The sequence below is a fragment of the Clupea harengus genome, chromosome 9 (assembly GCF_900700415.2).
Source record: "Clupea harengus chromosome 9, Ch_v2.0.2, whole genome shotgun sequence".
Classification (NCBI taxonomy): domain Eukaryota; kingdom Metazoa; phylum Chordata; class Actinopteri; order Clupeiformes; family Clupeidae; genus Clupea; species Clupea harengus.
This window is the reverse complement of record NC_045160.1, coordinates 7,102,991-7,120,201: the sequence shown is the minus strand read 5'-3', so window position 1 is coordinate 7,120,201 and position 17,211 is coordinate 7,102,991. Positions and strand designations below refer to the sequence as shown.

The window sequence follows — 17,211 nt, the reverse complement described above, 5'->3', positions numbered from 1 at the left end:
CATAATCATCATCTGCCAACAGGGGACCGGGGGAGTGCTGCTCCTGCTGGCCTCGCTTCAAAGCAGGTAAGCTTTGAGTGACGGCTGCACCTCTCGCTGACGAAAAGGCTAATAAGGACAGCAGGACGCCCAGAGCTAGTGGCCCATACAGAGGAGGCTGTCTGTATTGGTTTATATATGGAGAGAAAAGCGCAAAGGGGGCGGCATGCTTAGATCTGCTTATCTAAAGGAATACAAATGAACACTGCGGTTTTTGTGGAAGGGCGCCAGGCACCGTTTCCTGTATTCTACACTAATTAACGTCTGCCTCCAGCACACCAGGTAAGCAGCGAGTACAGATCAATCAGGTCAACAGAATCCCCTGCAGACCAGAATCTGCATCACAAGGAGGGAAAATTAGGGGAAAATGTATACTAACCCATCAAGCTGCCAATAACATGGTCTATACAATATGTAACTGACATTATTATTACCACGCTATTAGCATGATAAATGTAATACATTAAATGGCTAAATGTGTAAAGCCTTTATCAGTGAGTGTGAGAGTCAAAAGTTGATGACATATGACTCAGTGTATGAGAGCAGGCATAAACCTCTTGCCCTGAGAAATAAGTGTCTGTAGATAATACTCAAAGGAGGGCCCGCACTGAAATTGCCATCATGAATGAAAGCCTCCATAAACCGTGATATAATAGCTTCTCTGAATTGCCATGCCAACACGCAGTGATGAATCAGACGTCTGGCGACCTAAGCCCCCCCATCTCATAAAGCCCATGAATGAAGGGGAGTGTGCATCTGAGGCTGCTGCTCATGAGCCCGTACAGCTCCTGAGGAACGCCATGCCGTCCCACTCACGCATCCGCAGTTCCTCTCGGCTGGCTGCCAGGCAATGGGGGCGGCTCTATCTTCAGCATCACCCCCCCCCCCCCAAAAATAACTTCAACTTCATTTCACAAGAGCCGTGTCCCCATTATACAGGATCACCAGAGCCAGTCTCCACCAGGGGAGAGAAAGAGAGAGAAAGAGAGAGAGAGAGACTGGTGATATTGCCTCGGTTTTAGACGAAAAACAAATCAAACCAGATGACAGACCCACAGTCAACAAAATACAGTACATGGGGGGGAAAAGTGAGCCGAGAAACAAATAGAATAAAGACAAAGATTCTCTGTGTTTCTTTCTCTGGGTTTGTCAAAGGAACATGGTGGATGAATCACAAAGCCCTGATTGCTTATTTAGCGCTGTCGGGAGTGCTTACATCTGCATACTAGTTTTTCCCTCCCTCCACAGTATGTTGTCCGGAGCAGAAATTACTTTCTCTCAAGGGAAGGCAAGTCTGAGTCGGAGTAAATAATGGAGTGAATGAGTTTTATCAGCGGTACGCTGCCTGGGAGACTCAGGGACTTTCTTTGGCCACAGGAGCTGATGAGCAACGTGGCACACTATATTTGGCAAATACAGAAGCATCAATGTCTTTCAAATAATAAACATTTTTATGTTCAAATAATAATCACTCTATTCATTTATAATTCTTCCCTCATATCTCATCCGTCACATTTTTGATCGTAAGTAAATTGAAAGTGTTCAGGTGTTCTGCTGGTGCAGTAATGACATATTATGCACTCATTACAGATGAATGTGTCTCATTATCCAAGAGTGGCTTTCTGGTGGAGAGCTCCAGCCTCTGTAGAAACCAGGATGACTTCAGACTAACTATGTGTGCTGCGCTGGGGTAAGGAAGTAAGAATCCTAAGAGAGTCGTGGCAGCTGACTCTCTCTCCCATTCTCTCCTCCTTTCTCCCGGTGGGAGTGAAGATGTCTGGTAATTGCTCCCTATGAATGACCCTGGGGGGAAGAGCTCCTCAAGCCCAGTTGGTGTCTCATGCCTCAAGCATATATTGGATTTTCTCTTCTCTTCTTGATCTTCTTCTACTCATCTTTTGGATTTTCTCTTCTTCTCGTCCTGATCTTCTTTTCCCCATCTTTTGGATTTTTGCTCTACATGACATTACCTGTACTAAATGGCACAACAGTCTCCCTTCTTCATACACACACTGTTACCTGTTTTAATGTCTATTTACATTCAGAAATATATTCTGCCATAAATATCTACACGGGGCCCCGACCCTCGTGTACTATACTGCTGTGTGACAGCACCTATTCTATGGCCAGTCTCCCACTCAGAATTACATATGCAGACAATATGCAAACTGCTGACATTTAGAGACATTTAGTGCGTGTGCATGGGTGAAGATTTAAATACGTTTAAAATGGTGTACGTGCATGGCTACAAAACATGCAGCAGTACAAGGGTGCTGAGAATAATATCTTCCCAAGTTGTCAACCTTTCGTTTACCTTGTGAAAACACGAGTCTGTGAGACCTCACAAGAGGGGTGTTTACACGGGCGAAGCCAACATGTGCCGACGGCCTCGCAGGAATGCTCCTGAGTGCGCTACTACACACACAGATCTCGGCACGCAGCAAAAGAGCACGTCACATCAGAGGAATTACAAATGAAGCAGAAACAACAAGCACTTCGCTTGACTTTACATAGTTAATATTTCAACACGGAACGCTACCCAAGCACAAACTTCAGGGAAGTTCCCTCAGACGGTACTCCTTTCCCCTGAGAAAAACATGAATACAGGGGCCATGACTGGGAGTACAGTGTTCCACATATTAAACCACCTCAAGCAGAGTGCAGAAAAAACAAGTGGAAAAGAAATTGATTGATGTGTTTTTGGGAGGTGACAAAAAACGCAATGACACTCTTTTTACCTGAGTGACTCAGTGGTCACAATAACAGAAACAGATTGGTCTGGAACAAAGAGGGCAACGATCAATAACTGCACCTGAAGGGGGGCCAGGTTTTATGTCTGCTGTCAATTTTCTGTTCTGTGGCTAATGTTCCAAGAGACACTTTCAAACCGAATGATTGTAGAAGTGTACTGGACTTAACTTGAGTGGAGAACCAAGACAAGTGTGTGTGTGGGAGTGGGAATGTTTGCACAGTATGTGTGTTCTGTGTGTTCGTCAGAGAAAAGAGACAGAGAGACCGAAAAAAAAAGCCTTTGACAGACAGCAAGGTAGAGTGGGAGTGTAAGAGAAAGAAAATAAGACAAAAGGAAAGACCAGCACACATAAACAGAAAGCCAGAGAAGGAAAGACAGATACCGGCAGAGACAGACACACAGGTACACAGACAGACAGACAGACAGACAGACAGAGGGAGATGAGAGTTCTCTTACCTTGTGTCTGGTCCATGTGGCCCAGCGTCTCGATCTGCTCCACCAGGTCATTGGAGTTCCACTGGCTCATGCCCAGCAGCATGGCGGTCTTCCCCTCCAGCACCTCTGCAGGGGGAACAGCAGGCACAGCAGCACACGCCCGTGAGCAACCCAGCAGCAGCATCAGGACCAGCAGCAGAATCAGGCTCATTTCAACCTCATCATCATCTGACTGCAATCACACCGCTGCTTAGACCTTGGGTGCGTTATTAACAGCGTCAGCACCATTACTCATTCTGATACGGGGGAAGTGAGACATTAACTTACACAGTCCATCAGAGGATTTTACAGGGTACTTATTGGATTATCTAGGAACACTGTATGGAAGCTGCGGTTGGGGATGATGACAACAGTGATCATGGAGGGATGTGTATTGACTCGGCGGAGTGACTGCAGGAGGTGGGGACGGAGGAAGAGAGAACGGGATGATGAGGGTGTGGAGTGGGAGACCAACAGCTGGCGCAGCCGAGAGCCGTTGACACTGCGCTGTCAGGGGCCATCACTATCAATACGCCTCGGCCTGTTTCTTCACATGTTCTCACGCATTTCATATCCACCCACTCACCCGCCCACACAGTTACATAAAAGCATGACATATACACAGGCACATATACACACACAGAGACGTCATACAGAGGAGGACACAGATTTACAGTGACCCGACACAAATGCACACTTCAATACGCATAAGACTACAGATTGGCATAACACCCTGAAAGGCCCGTCTGAGTGATGACCCGTCTGAGTGATGACCCGCCTTGAGATCTGATGAGGTGGGAACAGATGAAGCGGGAGGAGGCTAACCCCCAACCCCCTCTGACGGAGAGGAAAGGAGGAGAGATCGCTTTGAGTAAATAAAATATCAACACCATCCTGAGGAAAGAGAGAGGAAGAGAGAGAAAGAGAGAGAAAGAGAGACAGGGAGGAGGCCTGAGTAGGGGGTAGAGGAAAAAGATCAAAAGCTTTTCTTTCAAACATCCAAAGAGAAATGTTGTGTTTTCTTAGGGGAGATTTCTCTTTAGCTTTTAAACAATCTCGACAGAAACGAGCTGGGATGCCCTTCCGACTGAAAGACCAAACAGTTGAGAAGGAGAGCGGGAGAGGAGAAGGGGTGGAGAGGAGGAAGACACGAGAAAAACCGACAGCGTAGAAGTCCCGACGGTCATATTCTTACCGTCATTCAAACCGACTTTCCCCATCAGCATTAGTCGTCTAATGAAGCTGGAGCACAATGGCAGCGCACACAGAGCCTGAAGCTCCCGCCCATCCCATCCTCTCCGAGCCGACTGAGCTAATTTCCTCTGAGACAATGACACAGTGGAGGCCATTGTGAGACATCATGACTGAGCAGTGAGACTTCAGGCCGTATCATCACTTATCAAGCGTGAGACAGATGGAACGCAGAGAGCTTCCTCCAGGTCATGGTTAGAAAACTCAGAACGAGTTCTGACAAACAGTGTTAAAGGACATAAGTATTGACATGTACTTCCGTGGAATAATACATGCTTTTCACACCGATCACTAAACTCTAACCCTGAAAAAGTGACAGGCCAATAACTTGGCAACCCAGTTACAATACATAACTAATGAGTTTTTAAATAGAGTAACATGCTGCATCTCCCCATCTGTCTTTGAAAACACTGAAGAGTTTTAAGATGGTTTTGCACTTCCATCAACTCCTGGAGAGCCGAACAAAAAGGCACCTCTACTGGAAATGGTAATCTGCAGCATCATGGAGGAACCACCAAATGAATACAATTGAGAGGAGAAAAAGGGATGAAGATGAAAGACAAGATTGGAAAGAAGAAAGAAGCAGAAAAAAGCAGAATGAACCCAAGAGAGTTCTGGGAAACAGGAGAAAAGTGAAGACAACAGGGAAAGAAGGCAGCCTTCTAGGGAACAAAGGGCTCAAGTCGAAGATGTGAACGGAAAGATGTGGGATACGGAAAAGCCTAGAGGGAGCCCGGCGTGGAGGCGCTGGAGAACATCCTGGATGGAGGACACTGAAGGAACAACATCTGGAAAGACGGAGATGAACCAGTCTTAGAGAGGCTGACAGTTCTTCAGGAGAGGATATTGGTGTTTCAAAGAGACATCAAAAAGTCAAATTATGCTTGGTGTTTCTGTCACTCGCCACGTAATTTTGCGGAACAATTGAATGAATGGAATCATGGAACCGCTGATTGACAGAAAAAAGAAAACCGCATGTTTGATGACAGCTGCTAATGATGTCATCAAACACAGAGGTATTACACATGTAGAAGGGTTGAGCTCCTGCAAGGTGTGTGCACTCTAAGAGAGAAACAGAGACCACTCTAGCTGGAGAGAACACTTGACAGTTGGCTAAGAAGAAAATAGAGTGAACTTGGATTCCTTCAACTCTCCATCCCAAGAAAACCACTGCTTTAAGAGAGTGGAAATCTCCCTGTACTAGCACTGAGCATTGTATTTTGACAGATTTGAATATTTGAACATATTCCAGCACCAAGGAGAACTGTTCAGTCTCAACATTGTTCTCCCAGTTTAAAAATAATCTTTGTATAGGCCTTTCTACTAATCTGACGTTTTTAGTTTTTTTTTGGTCAGTGGAGGGGAACAAATGGAAAAGGCAATGGCTAAAAAGTGGAGGAAGCCGGACATCCGAGTTTTTGTTCAAACAGTGAGTGACTATATACCTAAATGAGCAATATTAGTTAGGTATAAAAAGGCACTAGCTAGCATTACAGGTTACTGTTACTACTGTACATTGTTCTTTATACACTTACTATATAGCTAGCTAAACAGCAATATTTCCATGAACATGCTTTGGGTATTTCATTTTTCCCCATTGGAATGTGAATCCAAGTGGTCAACCATTACATCTTTGGTGATGGGACCAGAATGAACTGATGTTGAAATATAATAAAGCAATCTATCTCCGGTGGCAAATGTATTGTTGCTTTAAATCAGAGGGAGCGCTCAAGTGAAGCTGTAAATATGATTTGGTTACGAACACGGCATCAGTCATCGCTCTTTATTGAGATTCTTGACATCGGTTAACAGATCTTGGATTAATGTGATGGAGATTTGTCGATGCAGGCGACATAAATTCCCCGAGCGTGGCTGGCACACGCTTGATTAAGCCTTACTCCGGCTCATTCATCAGGAAATCTGTGGCCATTTCCACTCTCTCTCACTCTCGGTGGATGAAGTGTGAAGGTTGTACATGGAGGGGAAAAAAGAAATAAAGGAACATTTCCTCCGGGGGGAACCTGAAGATAGACCTTGGGAAAACAAACATGAGAGAGAGGGAACAAGGGAGACAGAGAGAGAGAGGGAGAGAGAGAGAGAGAGAGAGAGAGAGAGGCAGGGCCACAGGGCTTGCAAATTGTCTAAATCCCTAGTAGCCCTTCGGTAGGCATTCCTGCTGGGACTGGCATCAGACACAACCTGACTGGCATCAAACACAACCTGACTGGCATCAGACACAACCTGACTGGCATCAAACACAACCTGACTGGCATCAAACACAACCTGACTGGCATCAAACACAACCTGACTGGCATCAGACACAACCTGATTGGCATCAAACACAACCTGACTGGCATCAGACACAACCTAACTGGCATCAGACACAACCTGACTGGCATAAAACACAACCTGACTGGCATCAGACACAACCTGACTGGCATCAGACACAACCTGACTGGCATCAAACACAACCTGACTGGCATCAGACACAACCTGACTGGCATAAAACACAACCTAACTGGCATCAGACACAACCTGACTGGCATCAAACACAACCTGACTGGCATCAGACACAACCTGACTGGCATCAAACACAACCTAACTGGCATCAGACACAACCTGACTGGCATCAGACACAACCTGACTGGCACCAATTAAACTTCCTAGTTCTTCCTCCAAATAGAGTCAAAAGAGCAGACAAGGTGAATACATTTCAATTTTGACTTTTAATTTCTAATGTCTGATTTGACAGGGTATTGATATTTTGGGAGCCCGACGGGAACACTTGACTATCTTGGCGAGAGCAGCTCCCAGGCTCTGACTGACTGTGCACTTGCAGCTTGTGATGTTTCGGAGCCGCTCTTATTCTGTTCTAAAACATGGAAGCTGAAGAGGGATTTAACTAGACATAGTGCTAACCTATGCCTTGTGCTCAAATGTAATCGTCACGTATGTGGATATTCGTCACAGAAGCAAATAGGGTTCAATGGTCTCATCAGGGATAGCTGGACTCCACTCATATAATCCTACAAATATAGATTAATATTAAATATGGATGAAATGACCACTAGAAATACTAAGTACATGGATAGTGATCCATTACCTTCATGAACTACCTCACAGTGGCTGGCCATAACATTTGGACTTTTAGTAGTACCACACAACTACCATGACAAAACACACACACTGTTACAACCCGGCTCGTGAGCCGCAACATAAATTGGAGACAGACCACAGAGTTGTACAAAAATAGCATTTATTTCTATAACACCAAAACACAGAGTAAAATGGTAAGTGCCAAGCACCAAAACCCAATAGTGTGCACACCAGCATCAAACGCCTGGTGAGCATGCAAGCCTCCTTCTGAGGGCAAACCGCCTGGCTTTTATCCACACCTCCCCAGGTGTGGACAATCAGGCTAATTATGCCCATTCCCCACCTAAAAGCTGTTGCAATGGCACTGCAAAGCCAGTAGGGGAGTAGAGGGGCGTAACACACACACACACACACACACACACACACACACACACACACACACACACACACACACACACACACACACACACACACACACACACACACACACACACACACACACACACACACACACACACACACACACACACACACACACACACACACACTACAGCTATTGTACTTGAACAGACTAGTGCCAACGACATGGGGATTCCAGGCCTAATTGTTCTGTGGACGTGAGAGGGACTGGCGATCTCTGGACTGACAGTGAGCTTATCACTCCGCCACAGCCCACGGTGAGATGGCGGGAATGGAGGCAATCAGACAATGATGGCACCTCCCCTAGGTCTGGGGGTGTGTGCTGAGTGACAACCAGAAGCCTGTCCACACCACACCACTCTGCACCACACCCCTGTGATCATCTCCCCTGACTGCCTGTCCTTTCACCCCCCCCCCCCCCCCCCCACACACACACACACACAAACACACACAGAGAAACAAACACAAAAATGAAAATGGCACTTTGCACTTTTTCATGTTTATGGTATCACACACACACACACAGACAAAAACACAGAGGGACAAACACATAAACACACACACACACACACACACACACACACAGAGACAAACACACACAAACACATTAACGCACACACAGCACAACAGAAAGCAATCAACCATAAACACATACAGATGAATAAAGCTCACAGGACAACACAAACAAACACTCCACGCATAGTTTGACTGACTGATTTAAAAACAAACTAAATTAGAAGTCACACAGATTTCACACAGATACAATCACACATGCATTCACACAAAAATAACCCTCTGGCTCTGTTTCTGTCGTGCCCAAACTCACACGCATACTGAAGAGTGTTATGGACCAGCGGAGCCAGCTCTTCGTTGTTTATGTTTCGTTTGTTAACTAAAACTAAAAGCCTTCCGCTGCTCGCAATTTGAACAAAATAATCTTATCCCACGCACTCTTCCTACGTCATGTAAATAACGTGGAAGTAGGCCTGACGTGTGTGGATGACTGTGTGTGTGTGTGTGTGTGTGTGTGTGTGTGTGTGTGTGTCAGCTTGGCAGAGCCTAAGAGAGCAGTCACTTACCCGATGGCTAGTTTGCCCCCCCCCCTACCCGGCAGCTTTCTCCACTGACACTGACACTGACGCGAGTGATAGCCGGCTCAAGTGTCGTCTTGTTCTGAGGGTTCAGTTTTGCTCATCTTTTTGGTTGGCGATGAAATCCAAAGTAACGCAAGAAGCCATGGTGTCACGGACTGGCAACAAGGGGGGGGGGGGGGGGGGGGGGCAGGCGTCAGCTCCCACAAATACGAGGACACAGGTGGTGACATCACTGAAGCCCCTCCTGCAAGTCAGTTCTATCCCTAACCATGTGACCAAACCCATCCTGACACAAGACGTGCACAGGACATATACACACACACAGACACACAGACACACACACACAGACACACACTAACCCATCCTGGCACAAGACATGCACAGGAAAACAGCTGGAGATTTCTGTCGAACTCTCCCAAATCAGCAGACCAAAAACAGCACTACCTTCAACAAGAACACAGTCCAGAATACTATACTTGACTGTTACAGGGATTAAAAACTTCAAAAATGATGTCTGATTCTTTTTCCCATTTAAAAAACCCATCGCTGAAATGCTACAACTGCAAAACCTGATGAAACCTAAAAGTTAACCACTGCATTACATTTTATTCTGTTCTTCTATGCCCTACAGATCATCCATTTAGCATATCCCCTTATTCTGACAGTCTAACACATTTTCATGGCTAAATTGTGCACCCTTGTGCAGCTTACAGTGCGAGAGATGACATTAAATCACCTCAGAATATATAAACCTCCAGGAGACTCTCCACAGGGTTGAGAAGAATGATGCATAAACCAGCCTGACTATTATTCTCTTTTCTTGCTCTCTCTCCGCCTCTGTCTATCTCTCACACCCACTCTTTCTTTTTATCCCTTAAAAGTCTTTCTTTATCTTATGGTTATATCTTTGTTTTTAGGGAGAAAGACAGTGCTTTTTCCGAGATGCTCTTCACCAGCAGCCAACCCTGCCCTTAGCAGACACATACCAGGGAAGCAGACCCCAGGACAACAACATAACACACCAAACCGAAGGCAGACAAGGCTAGAGAGCAAGCACGCGGTCAAACTCAATTACAGTTCTCAGGCCTTTACCGTGTAAGAGTTCCTCTGCAGAAGGCTGCCACAGGACCAGTTCAAATGCAGGAAGATGGTTACGAAGTTGCTATTTTAAGAGAACTCTATTTACTTGTTCAGGATTCTTTAAAGGTCACCGTCTGGCTGTTACAGAGAATCTACCTCTTTTGCGTGCAAAAAAAGATAAATCCCAGGACAATCCCTTCACTGTTGGATCCAGCACCGTCAGCACATCCCTGTGAGCAGTCAGCGTCTGCCTGAGCTGCCGAAAAACAAATCGCTCCCAATTATGCACCAATCAGGCACCGGAATATGAGGCTCCACTGATGTCAGAGAGAAGCTGAGCCGGTGAAAGGCGACCTAATCAAAGGAATCACTCAGAGAATAATGGAAGTTGACATGAAAGCACGGGAGACCACTGGCTGCCACTTTCCCCCCCAATTTTGTATTCAGCACAAACATCTGGACTCTAATGTAACTCCTCCGGCGTGGCCAGGGCTACGGTGCTCTCATTACCAACGACTACCAAACGTGTCCCATGAAAGATAGATGTGGAAACACGCAGGTAACGGACTACACTAAACTGTGTGTCTCTCTCTCGCGTGCGCTTTCTCTGTCACTTAGCCATCCAGGAAGCTACTTTGGCAGCATTGCTGTCCAGGGGAGACACTGTACAGTGGAGGGATTGGGACGCTAACCCAGAGGCCCTCAATAATGCACCCTGTGTTTATCTGTTATGTGAGGCCAGGGGATGAACAGATGTCCTGTCTCTCTTTGTGACAGGGTCATCAGTACAACAGCATTCCCCTACAAGTACCTCGTGTCAACACTTACACACAAGTTTTACTGCACTGACAGCAAAGACCTTAAGCCAAAGATACCTTAGAGATCTATACAGATATAGATCACAGATACTTATGCATTCTGTCTGACACACACACACACACACACACACACACACACACACACACACACACTTCCTTTAGTGCCTACTCCCATGTGTGTTATAGATCATTATATTTCATTAGAGAGAATCTCTGCACAGGATGAGGAATTTCAAGTGCCACCGCAGGGTTGTAAATTCCGATTCCTTCCCCAGACTCCGGTGCCACAGCGTCACTGTGTCATGCGCAGACAGACATCTCAGACCAGTGCAGTGCCAAGGTCGCTCTTGCTTAGATCTTTGCCCAGTGTGAGCAGGCACATAATGGCCTCCAGCAGTGTCAGTGTCAGGGACGTGCTAATCAGGATTCATTGCATTATTATGTCCAAGATGTTTCCATTGCAGTGAAGAGCTTCCTGGCGAGGGCGATAGCCAGGGGAAGGGCTGCAGCGTAGCGGCGTAGCTGCATAGCACCAAGATGTTGGATGTTGCTATGCTGGTCACAGTTGCTCCCTCCCCGATAACCCCTCTGCTCCAGGAGGTGTGAGTGACCTTCACAATCCTTCACTCCCCCGATCGCGCTCAGCCCGGCCCAGCCCAGCCCCGACCGACCGGTACAATCTTTATGACTTGATGAAAGACTGCGCACACGCACACACTAAATATCTACCAAATATTTCTCTCCGCTCCGGGGGCGAGTCAACTGCTCCATCACACCCACGTCCACAGCTCCCACTGAGCAGCAACAGGAGGAACTGTGGGGGGATTCTTTCGACAGCGTCTTTCTCCCGTGTTGTGACACAGAAAAACAGACAGACAGAGAGAGAGTGAGAATTTGGCTGCTGAAAGCAGGGATGAACGCCGGTTCAGTCTGCTGCAACCCGCCCCCATGTCGAGCACATCAGTGGGTTATTACCATGAGGTTTGGCAGGCTGTCACTGTGTCATTGGCATGTCAGGGACACAGTAGGCAAGTTGGATGAAAATGGCACGTTGCACTTTTTCATGTTTATGGTATCACCACACACACACACACACACACACACACACACACACACACACACACACACACACCACTTTACTGGAGATTGGCATGTGTGGTGCCCTATCACAGAGGGGTAATTTTGCAGCAGGGGTCTGGCATTAGCAATCATGTTCTCCCCTCTTAACTCAATCAGGCCAACAGCCCCCCAGCCTGGTAAACACAGACCTCGAATGGCTACTCATGAGTGGCTTTCCCTCCAAAATGTCCCTATTCCCGGGTGTGTTCAACCGTGACTGATTGCAATTCCATGTCCTTTATGAAACACCTCTGAAAGCCAGCAAAAACCTTTGCACCTGTGCAGTTACAAAGCCACAACAATCAGACACAATACATTTATGCCAGAGACAATGTCTGAGACTGTGAGAGTAAATAAGAGACGTACAAAGAGAGAGAGTGAAATACAAAAGAGAGAGGGAGAGACAGAGAGAGAGAGAAAGGATGGCAGAGGAAGAGATGTCAGGTGTTTTTAGAAAAGACTGTGCTACCAACCTCTAGCGTCAAAGAACTCATCGTCAGAGCTGTCGATGGATTCCTGCGCGATGTTCTGCATCCGCCAGTGGGAGGCGCTGTGCTTGCGCAGGGCAGCTACAGGACAGCAGGAGAAGAAAAGCGGTTACACTTCAAGGCAGAATAATCACAATCAGAACATGCAATCAGGACACATTATTCAGAAACAAATTGAGTCTGTCTTTCCAAGATATTGTGAAGTGAGGAATTTGTAGCCCTCAGCAGGTCTCAGGAAGATGTGCGTTTTAAATATCAAATCAGCCCCCCCCCCCCCCTCCACCTCTACGATGACATTTCCATGTCAAAGACATAAAAAACATAATACATCTAAATTCACAAGAGGGGATTTATGAGCGGAATAGCCATAATGTATTTCAAACGAAATGAGCCCAATTGTAAATACTTCCTTCTGAAACCCTAATTAATAAGCACTCACATCAAGATTACACAGCGAGGACAGCTGTGCTCATCAAACACAAGCTTCATCCGGTGAAAGCTAAAGAGAGGTGACGATTCCAAGGACCGAACTGATGGAACTCCCTAATGCTGGCCCCGTCTGACATCAAAGTTAATGGTCTTATCATCTGAAGACTGAAGGCTGTAGCAGTGTTAATTAAAAAAGCACTATGAGGCAGCCAGAGACTCATCTTCTCTGTAGATACATTTCAGATTTTACACTTAGAAAAAAAAAAATCAATGTGTGAATAACGGGCACTGAGTTAAAAGCTCAAAGAAGTTCAATTAACTGGGAATTAGAAATCAAATGAGTGAATAAGAGGCACTTGTATGTATATTCATGACCTACTGGAAAAGAGAACACATGAATTGAAAACCTTTGTATCACAGGGCACATCGTCTCTCGATGTATTAACATCTTATTCTCCCACACTTTACCTATGGTCAGATTGAGCCATTTCCTATGAGCTGTTTTTTTTTTTTTTTTTTAAGACATATTCTCGGTTAGAAGTAGCTAAATTACGAAACCGTATGTGGTGAGCGAGAGTGGTGTTAAATGGTTCTGATGAGTTAAATGAGTAAAATGAGTTATTTCTTCTCACGCAGGCGCAGTAGGTGTGTGCTAGTTGGCTCTAAATCCCTGGTGCATTGAAGTTGAACTTTTTCACCCAGACACAGGTGATGTGAGGCGACGCAACAGTCAGCCCTCATCACTGCTGGCTCCGTGATGCTGGTTTGGCGTGTCTCTGGGTTAATCCAATCGAGAGGATGGAAGGGGGAGGGTCTGGGGGACCCCAGACACCACTGTTGAGTCTGCTAGGTGGACCTTATTCAAAGAAACACTGACGAAGGAAGGTGCTTGACAACTTGACAACCCCAGTGAAATGCTCACGAAGGCATCTTTGTTGCGGTTGTTATTAAGTATTGTTATATGTATTTGTGTGATGGTTGTACGGTTAAGTATTGTTATATGTATTGGTATGATGGTTGTAGTGCATGAGTACTTGCATGTGACAGTGAGGGGTTTGGCCACTGAAATGCCCAACCAATAGCACAAAGAATCTAACATATCTCCCTATGCATAACTTAAATTACAACAGCTGGAAAACTAGGTGGCATCAGCAGGCCCACTGTGTGTCTTACTCGAGCCTGGGGACAAGATGATCTCCAAGACCCCCCCCCCCACACACACACACACATCCCTGACTGGCCATTTGCACACAGCAATGCACACACAACTCAGGTTCCATTTGCACATAGCAAAACAGCCCTCCTCTCCAACACACAATTTATTCATAGACCTTGGCATGCCGCCTCCCCTGTGCCCGAGGTCATCGGCACCCTTTGACTGCCGTGTTGGCAATAGAATTGCCCTTTTTCCATTTGGCTTATTGAAAACAAAATCCCCACTCTCCCTTATATGAAAAAATAAGTGTAAATGGTTTATATTAAGGCAAGCAGTGGTTTGGTGTTATAAATGTTAAAAATAAGAAAAACTATCCATGAGTAATGCTCTTACATCTTGGCATCCTTGGAAAACGAATTCTGCACACAGAGATCAGAGGAGGGAACAACATCAAGACCGTCTTAAATCAGTACAGCAACCTGAACAAAGCAACATTCCTGATCTGTCACGAGAGGGGGTTTCAAGACCCAGAATCTCCCATCACAGTCCATCATCATCATCAGTGTGTTTGATCTGAGCTCCATCATCACCAGAGCTGGATGTGTTTGGTCTGAGCTCCAGGGTGTTCCATGCCCCCGTCATCTCCATTACCTGCCTCCACACACCACCTCTCACAGCATCGTGTCGCCTGATGAAACGCAGGGGTCACGGCTTCCATTACTGGCGTGTACCTTCAGCCAGTGCTGTTCCCCCGTCTCCTGGAAACTATCCCCTGCGCTGTGCTGTACTTCACATCGCCACACCCAGACCGGTGAAGTTTTCAGGCAGATATCGAGACACTTGCAGGCCAGATGTTTTTTTTTGCACCGTCTGGCCATAAAGCACACAGAACCCATGTTCCATTTGTGCACTGCAAAACAGCTCTCCTCTCCCACACTTGAATCACTTTCATCCTTTGCATGGACCCCACCCCCTGGGCCTTGGTCATCTGTGCCCTCTGACCCCCATGGCAGCGAGCGAGAACAGCCAGAGTGAGTTTCTGATCTGCGATCAGCTCGACAGTTGAATAGATCGCCCAGTAATCACACTCCTCCAGTCTTGAAAATGTAGGATGAGACATTCTTCAAATCTGGCAAACTCAGTGATAAATAAACTTGTCAAAAAAAGTTTGGACATTTTTGTTTGGTTGATTATTTCTCTGTTGTTACAATGCTAATTGGCATTGTATTTTATATCGTTGGAAAGCCTGTTTATTTACCTTTACAATGATGTTCAATTTGTAAGGATCATGCATTTGTGGGATGAGCAGCACAGCTGATTATGTGGGTAGCGCCCAAGTAAAATTTGCCAAAATTCTCTGCCAATGCTAAACAGTGTACTTTCATGTTGATATTGATTCTTGTTTTGAGTTGTTTGGTGGATTGGATGATTGAACTCTCGATCAGTAACAAGGAACAAACAAGACATATTGGCAATTTTACACTTAATTCATTTACACTGCTCACCCCACAAATGCATGATCCTTACAAGTTGGACAAAATTGTAAAGGCTTTCCAACGATATAACATACAATGGCAATTAGCATTGTAACAACAGAGAAATAATCAACCAAACACAAAACATTTTTGACGAGCGTATTACAATAATGAGGTGAAATTGATAACCCATTATCTGTGCATATTGGAGAAAACTGATATGTTTGTTGTGTGGAAATCATGTGTTGATTGAGTGACTGACTTACAAATAACAAGATTTGTTTAAAACAAAACAATATCAGGATTATCCATGTTATAGTGCCCATTGTGCAAAATGAACTACTTAACAAATAAATTAAAAGAAATTCTCTAAATAAAAAGAATCAGAACTTCTTCCTGGGGAGTTGGTGTTATTGTCTGAATCCAGTGAAGCATTCCTCTGGCTGGTGATGAAATAAGCAGGGCAGCTTTTCTGAAAGACACATAATTGGTCTCATTCATCTTGTCCTTTTTCCAATCAAAAAAAAATCTTGCATGACTTGGCCTGGAACCGACAAAAGAAGAAAATGGAGAAAAAAGACACAGCGGTTTGGGCGGTAGATGAATATATTTGCATACGTTAAATTCCAGGAGGAAAAGTAAAAATGGCTCAAATGGCGTCTTAAATCTCAGAGAGATTGGTAGCAAAGATGAGCAGTTTTAGATGCTTTAGTCTAAGTCTTTATCATGTTTCTTACACTTCTAACACTTCACATACAAAACTGGTGTAGAAGTAAAACTTCTTCCACTATATTACCATTCAACAGGTCAAACACTACGGAACCGTACACAGAGTAAAATGAATGATCATCCAAAGCAACTCAGGGTGAACTATATGGTTTAATAAATGCAGCCTCGCTTTTAAACCTCAGAGTGTGTCCAGATTTAGTCCTAGGCAGTATAATAATCTGACGATTGATCTTCCTAGTTTTGTCTGTTGTATTGCCAATGATATTCGAATTTGACCTTATTTTTTAATCTTACCATTCCATTTTCTCTTGTAAGTAGTACTGAAGTCTCTTCAGACTATTCCTTCAGTGTCCTCTAAAACATATTCTATTTAATATAGCAGGAGAGACTGGTAAATGGCTTTTTCAATCTGTCCATCAGTTTTCAATGACTGTTGTTTGGGGTCTCAGCATGACAGCACCACTGCCTCATATTGAACAGGTTATGTCCTGCAAGGTCACAGAAATAACAACAGAACATGGAAAACATCTGTAAAAAGTCCAGGAGAGTGGATTCATTAATATCATTTTTCTTTTTCAAACAAACATTATTTCACTTCCTAAGAAAACATTAGTGGGTACCATATGGTTATTGCTGAGAGTGCAGTCATGTGTCACTACGTTACCGCCGTGATCTGTGTCTGTCTTCTTTTTCACAACAACAGGAAGATCAGACTCTGCCACAGAGTTTCAAATTCAGCTTTGAGTTTGTGGGTTTTAGAGAAAGTGACTAATGGGGCGCTTATTTTTAGA

General features: G+C 45.1%; 1 protein-coding gene across 2 annotated transcripts in view; it reads right to left on the bottom strand.

The window, feature by feature from the left end:
- Positions 1–17,211, bottom strand: part of pitpnm3 (PITPNM family member 3) — a 70,355-nt gene that overhangs the window by 41,441 nt on the left and 11,703 nt on the right. For both annotated transcript variants that reach the window (XM_031573207.2, XM_031573208.2), the window contains exons 2-3: positions 12,617–12,712; positions 3,248–3,352 (exon numbers count right to left, since the gene is read on the bottom strand). In XM_031573207.2, coding sequence (XP_031429067.1) covers positions 3,248–3,352; positions 12,617–12,712 — 201 coding nt within the window. The remainder of the gene's footprint in view (positions 1–3,247; positions 3,353–12,616; positions 12,713–17,211) is intronic.